The following is a 7,113-nucleotide window of genomic DNA, read 5'->3' as shown; positions in this document are numbered from 1 at the left end:
CTCTGGGTGCCTAGAAAAAGCTAACAAATACAATAGAAATACTAATGTGAATTGTCTAGCAATACCAGCACACTAAATGTCTGTGTGTGTGCGTATGTGAATATGTGTGTGTGTGTGTGTGTGTGTGTGTGTGTGTGTGTGTTGCAACATGGTCTCACAGGAATCCGTGAAATGACTACGGTCGGACGCTTAACTCGAAATCCGTGGCCACATCACGGAAACACGCCGATATCCGTGTGTGAGCCACGGAACAGCAGCATCATTAACTTGCATTGGAGCGAAATCCGTGGCCACATCACGGAAATCGGCGTGTTTCCGTGATGTGTCCATGGATTTCGAGTTATTCGTCCGTAGTCATTTCACGGATTCCTGTGAGACCAGGTTGGTGTGTTGTGGTACCCCGCTCCCCCAATGAGCCGGGTTCCAGGTACGAATCACACGGTAAGCGAGGGCTAAGCCGCACTAGGCATTTATTGCATACATCTATGACAATTGTTATACTCGGTCTCTAGGGCCTCCGTGAGCCTCTAGTCGCTCGCGGACCCGACCGCATCCTTCCCTCTCGCTCCCGTTCCTCCCAAATGTCAGACCTCGTGCTCCTTTTAAAGTGTCTTCCTGGCTGTCCAGCCAGGTGTCTCCCATCTCGCTGATTGGGGTTCGACGGGTGCCCTCCGTCGCCGGCTGGTGGATGACGGTAGTATACGCCGTCCAGGATGAAACCTCGGGTCCGTCCGAACCGAGGTTTAAGGGGCGGGGACGCCACACTCCTCCACCGCTTGATTAGGCCCCTGGTAGTAAGGGGAACCCGCCCAGGCAGGTACCGCGTCGGGACAAGGCGTCAGCGTCGGTCTGCTCGCGGCCGTCCTGATTGCCCGTTAGGTTCTGCAGCTTGCGGTTCCTCTCCTTGTCCGCCGCCTATAGCTTCTCGTGCTCCACCCTCAAGCGCTCCTGCTCCAGAGAGATCTTCTGGTTCCGATCCTGCAGCTCAGTGATCTGCTTCTCCTTGCTGTCCAGCTCGTCACTCAGGCTGCTGATCGGCTTCTGGTGGGCCTCCCTGTGAGGCATGGTCTGCTTCTGGTGGGCCTCCCTGTGAGGCACGACCTGCTTCTGGTGGGCTATCAGACAAACCCTCCCGATCAGGAGCGGCACCGGGAGGTGTGGTACGATCCCTGCCCTAGCCGTGAACACCCCCTGTGGTGTCCGGACGACCACGTGGCAGGTCACGTATGTCCGGGTGTCCCCGTGTACACATGTCACCTCCATGGGTGGCCCTTCCCTTCCCTCCGCCAGGCCGGGGCGGAGGAGGGCGACCACGCTGCCGGTGTCCAATATGGCCTGCGTCTCTTTGTTCATAACCCTCGCAGGTGCGGTTGGGCACCCGGACACTTCCTGTGCACCAACAGGTCGCCAGCATGCAGGGTCGGCCCGTCCCCCCGTCCGCGTAGGCCTATGGCACCGTCACGTCCCGGTCTCGCGCTGCGGCCTCGTCTTCCTCTGCGGCCTCGTCTCCCGCTGCGGCCTCGTCTCCCGCTGCGGCCTCGTCTCCCGCTGCGGCGGCAGCGGCGTCTCTTGCTGCAGCGGCGTCTCTTGCTGCAGCGGCGTCTATTTCTGCAGCGGCGTCTCTTGCTGCAGCGGCGTCTCTTGCTGCAGCGGCGTCTCTCGCGGCGGCGGCGTCTCTCGCGGCGGCGGCGTCTCTCGCCGGCGGCGGACCGAGGTTTAAGGGGCGGGACGCCACAGTGTGTATGCGTAACTGAGTTTGTGTGTGTCTGTGTGTGTTTGTGTGTATGTGTGTGTGTGGGTGTGGGTGTGGGTGTGGGTGTGTGTGTGTGGGCAAAGAAATATTGTAAATGTATAGTACACACACCAATCTCAATAAATGTTAAACCAGTTTCATCATTTTGTCATAGAATCGAACACTCACTTCCTTGAAGAAAGAGAGAACTTTAGTATGTTATACGATCATTTAACATAGAACATTATTCGGGCATGGACAAAATTGCTCCCCTCTGTGAATGAACAAAGCTGTTCTTTCATTAAGGTCCTCTCTCTCACATTCCCCTAGTAATGTCTATTTTATTGCCATTCTGTTCTATTCTGGTGTCTTCTCTCCTTTTCCATGAACTCTAATCACGTGCAAACCTAAATCCAGTTATAGAAACCTCAACAACCACAGACAATCATCGTTGATGATTATGTTCTGTGGAAGCAATTTACAAGCTTCAGCTAAAGAAAGGTGTATCGTAGCTGAAAGGACCATTAGTGTTTAAAACAAATGTAAAAGCTTTAACTCCAGACTAAGAGCTCAGAGAGTTTCATGTGTTAAATGTTGTGGTATAAATATAAATATTTACAGTTTATAGTTATTTTCTTTACAAGGTAAAGAAAAGAAAATCTACCAATATATGTGTCTGTGATAAAGGAAAACAACATTCATTGTGTAGACACAATGAATGCATTACAACTATAAGAATATACACTTTTTAGAGAAAATAGCAGCATTTCGACAAATATTCTTGTCAAAGCCCGACAAAACAAATTCTCAAAATTCAGTTAACTTGATTAGTAAGTAGTAGTTGTAGTAGTAGTAAGTTTTTTTTTTTTTCAATAACCGAATTAGAAACCGAATTAGAAAGAAAAAATAAACTAAACAATACACAGATCTTTTATGGCAGCAACTACAAAACAAGTCTGTTGATAATGGAACGGAGACAACTTTGGAGGTCAATTCAACAAAGCAGCAATAGGGAGGAGAGAAAAAGGCGGTCAGTGCGTCCAACAGGACTATGCTGCTGTTTATGTGGTGCAACATGTGACCGATATACACCGAAGACTACAAGCCCTGATAATCTCATGACCAGCGCCTGCAGCGATCTCTGTCCCTGAAAGCCGCAGTGAGTCACACACAAACTCATGCACAAGCAAGCACACACACATGCACACACAAGCACAAATAAAACAGCACTATAAGCAATACACATCACAGTGTAGGACACAATTTTAGGAGATTACAACAATCAGATTAAAAGAGCTTCCCCAGTCTGTACTAAAATGATTTACAGGATATTGAGACGAAATCTAGGTCGTTAATGAATGATTTCAAAACATTAAAGAGAAACACTTCTGTCACTTTGAGCTCATTCTGAAGCTGATTCAAAGTCGAAGGGCAAAATAGCTGAAGATTGGTCCATGTGAGGATATAGCAGCTACAATGATTGCAACCAACTGAATACCTTCCCTCACTTCTCCCGTTCCAATGATTAAGGAGAAGCTCCAGTGGCCTGTAATGATCTTTAAGGTCAGTTGTTATTACGGAAGGATTTCATCATCTAGGACAGCTTTAAGTAGCCAAGTGTCAAGTGAAGAGGTCCCTTGATAGATTTAAAATTATTTCCTTTTTTAGTCTGTAAGAATATCATATCTTACAATTAAGATATTGGTTATGATTTAATATTAAATCAGTTTTTTTCTAGTGTAGAAAAATAGCGGTGAAACATGAGGACCTTATTTTCATGGGATTATACGCTCATTTAAACCTACTTAAGAACATTATATTCCACTTCTGCCAAGTCCCTCTGCTAGATGCCACTAAATTGTACACACTGTACCTCTAATCCTAAATGCATAAACGGGTAATGACACCTCAATACGCCATTCAGAACAGACAGACACACACACACAGTAGCAACAAAAACAGCAACAACAACAACATCATAAACAGCTGGTGTTATTTTGGGTCTTGATGGTTTTTCACAGTCCAGAGGGGGGGGAGGGGGAAGTGGGGAAGGACGGACAACTTCTCAGGAAGAAGGCGTCAGTGCTAGAGGACAATCAGAGGATGTGTAACAGCAGGAACATTTAAGCCACAGATAACAGGACTTGAGCTCTCTCTCTCTCTCTCTCTCTCTCTCTCTCTCTCTCTCTCTCTCTCTCTCTCTCTCTCTCTCTCTCTCTCTCTGACACACACAAGTATGGACAGATACTGCGTCAAGCCTTTGAAATGATTATGGAGCATATACCCATACATTCTGTACGTGGTAGTCATCACAAAACACTGCTCTACTAATCACAGCCTTCTTGAACTCAACAAAAGGTTTCAGCAAAGTTGTGAGGGAGTTAGATATTAGTATGGTGGGTGCATGCCTTACCCTGATTGCTCCTGACGAGCTGGCTGTCGCCCTGTGTGGTTGACTCCGCCTTCCGTGTGTGAATGTGTGAATGAAGTCACTTTGGATAAAAGTGTCATCAAAATCCCCTAAATGTAAATTTAAATGAAATAATGTCTTTCCCGTAAAAATAATTAAAGATAGCGATAGAGGCCATGGGTGTCAAAAGTGGTGTGTATGTGTGTGTCTATTTATTTTTCTTGACCTTAACCTTAACCTTTGGGGGAGGAGGAGGGGGGGGGGGGTATAGTCAATGTTGGTGGCCTTACAGGAAGCCCAAACCCCCCCCTGTGGGCAACACTCTGTTTTCACTTGTCACAGTGAAGGATTACCAGAATAATGGGGAAAAACCAAAACAAAGTCAAAGCTTCTGCATGTTAGGCTCACACTACGCTACATGCTATGTATACATGCCCTGGAAGCAGAATCACCATGCTACAATACCCTTGTAATAGCTGTAAGATTCCCTGCCTACATAAAGGACAAAATAATAAGCTGGAGGTGTTGAGAGCGTACTCCTCTGTATGCTGGTAGTGGTGATGGTGGTGACGGTGGTGATGGTGGCAGACTCACAACACGCCCTCAGAAACCAGGAGTAGGACTCCATCTCAGCGGTGGAGATGTGCACGGTGGTGTAGGCGCACGCCAGCTGTCCACAGTACGAACACCGCGACGGCACGCTCCGGTGGAGCAGCACTCCTTGATAATCCATCTTCACCTTATTCCCCTCTACACTTTACAGCTATCTCTCTCTATCCAGCTCTTCGCACATCTATCGCTCCATTTGACAGACAGACGGACAGACAGACAGATCGAAACACAGACACAAAAGATGGAAAGACAGCAGACGGATAAATAGTCTACTGATCTTTCAGAGTGCATCCATTTCGCTGACGTCCATTTTTCTCTGCTGCGGTCGTGCCCTCAACAACACACACATACACACACGCAGATAAACAAATTCAATAAACTAGTATTTCCCTGTGCAGCATATCTACTGCGGTTACCGCATGCATCCCCACTGAGAACTAGCAAGGTGCCTCTCAACTCCACAGCCCTGTACTCCCACCACACACTCTCTTTTATCTCTCTCCCTCTGTCTCTCTATGTCTCTCTGTGTCCTTCTGTCTCTCTCTCTCTCTCTCTCTCATAGCCGTCCTAATCTTTGTACCTGCCAGACACCAAGCCTATTAGAGACATCCGATTATCCCCACACATCCCTATGCACACACACACACACACACACACACACACACACACACACACACACACACACACACACACACACACACACACACACACACACACACACACACACACACACACACACACACACAAACCTGACTCAGACAAGTGACTCATCTAGTACAGCTTGTCTATATTACATGACCACCCGTATTTTTAGTTGATTTAGTTTCATTCTAACCTTATTCTATTTTGTTTGAGATATAGATGTGTCTACAGAATGGTCAATTTGAATTACAAATTTTTCCACAAAGTCTCTCAAATTGCAAAATGCTGTTACTCTCTGTATTGGAACCATTTGGATTAACGGACCATTAACTGATAACAAGAGTTTTTACCAGTTAAATTGTGCCCGTAAGCTTGATTGTCTTTTACATATCCTCAACCTGTATACATTGTGTCAGACGGCAGAGGGAGTGAGGGGAGTGGTGTATCTGGCAACCTGTTGGCTAAACTCCCAAGCTTTAAATGGACTTCCTACCTATAACGATGCAAGCCTGAGGATCATTATGTATGAGGCTACCCTATGGGAGAGCCAGAGCAAGGGCTAGCCAACTACATACAGCAACTGTGGGACCTTCTGGGAGTACTGTGCCAATGCAGACGAGAGAGAGACTGATGGAAGTACCATTGGATTGAGTAGGGATATGGATTGTACCTTAACAGAGGTGGATGACCCTATTCCAACCCTGATGTTTTTTGTTTACACAGTAAATAAATCACCTTGACTGAACTGCTCTGTGTGTTGTGTGGTTTTATCGTTCAGCTAAACCCACACCCACTGGCAAGCTACAACATGTATATTATAATTTGTCTCCTGTAATAAAAAACACAGTTTTTCAACCTGTTTTATGCATACCACTGGTGGTACACCATGGTACTGCAAGCAGTATGTGGGATTTTAGTCTTGACACATTTACAATAATCAAAAAATGCATAAAGAAAATTCGACATACATATATCATAATATATTAAAATATTTAAATAAATGTAGCATTATGGCTTATTAATAAAAATGAATGGTGCTTTGTGTATTGCATCATATATTTCCATCGTAATGTTTTCCATTGAAGTTTTCACTTAATTTGTGTTTGCTAAATAAACACAATGGGAGCCTTAGCAGCATTGCTGTATTTTAATTTCTACTGTTCTCACTGGCAATGGCCTTCTTGCGGTAATATTTGTATTATGGGGGCAATGGCACTCTTTACTGCTGCCTGGGAGTCTATGTTTCCCCATTTCCCATTCACCATTTTGATATCAAGGACATGTTGACAATTAAGCAGTACACCTAAAGTAAAATGTTTTGGCTGGGGATGAAAGTATCGTCGTTAACAATCCAAATTCCTCAAAACGACTTTCATTCGAGCACATTATTTATGGCACAAAAGTGTTTCAAGTAGGGCCTTGAATCACTTAGCCAGTTACACAAGCACACTCTTATTTTAAGACCAACGCCAGACTATAAGGGAAGTAAGACATTCTGGTGGATTTGAAACCTGTATATGGTCTCATTCCACTGTTTGCCAACAGTCTGACACTTTCATATGATATCAGTCAGTCCAGCTCAGAGTAAATGACTGCATCAATCAATTCTTACAGCCTGAGAAAGAGGAACCAACATATCCTTCGGACATTGGTTATTCAAAATATGATATAACTGTCACTCACAAGGTAGGTAGGGAGGGAATACACCAAAACAGAC

The 7,113-nt window shown here is 45.6% G+C and overlaps 1 protein-coding gene across 1 annotated transcript in view; it reads right to left on the bottom strand.

The window, feature by feature from the left end:
- The window catches only part of mcf2l2 (MCF.2 cell line derived transforming sequence-like 2), a 109,714-nt gene extending 104,369 nt beyond the window's left edge, over positions 1-5,345 (bottom strand). Inside the window, 1 exon segment of the mRNA XM_056603834.1 lies at positions 4,680-5,345. Coding sequence (XP_056459809.1) covers positions 4,680-4,875 — 196 coding nt within the window. The 5' untranslated portion in view covers positions 4,876-5,345.
- Between the last annotated feature and the right edge of the window lie 1,768 nt (positions 5,346-7,113).

This window comes from Gadus chalcogrammus, chromosome 12 (assembly GCF_026213295.1).
Source record: "Gadus chalcogrammus isolate NIFS_2021 chromosome 12, NIFS_Gcha_1.0, whole genome shotgun sequence".
NCBI classification, from domain to species: domain Eukaryota; kingdom Metazoa; phylum Chordata; class Actinopteri; order Gadiformes; family Gadidae; genus Gadus; species Gadus chalcogrammus.
The sequence above is the reverse complement of the archived record's forward strand: the minus strand, read 5'-3'. Positions and strand labels throughout refer to the sequence as shown.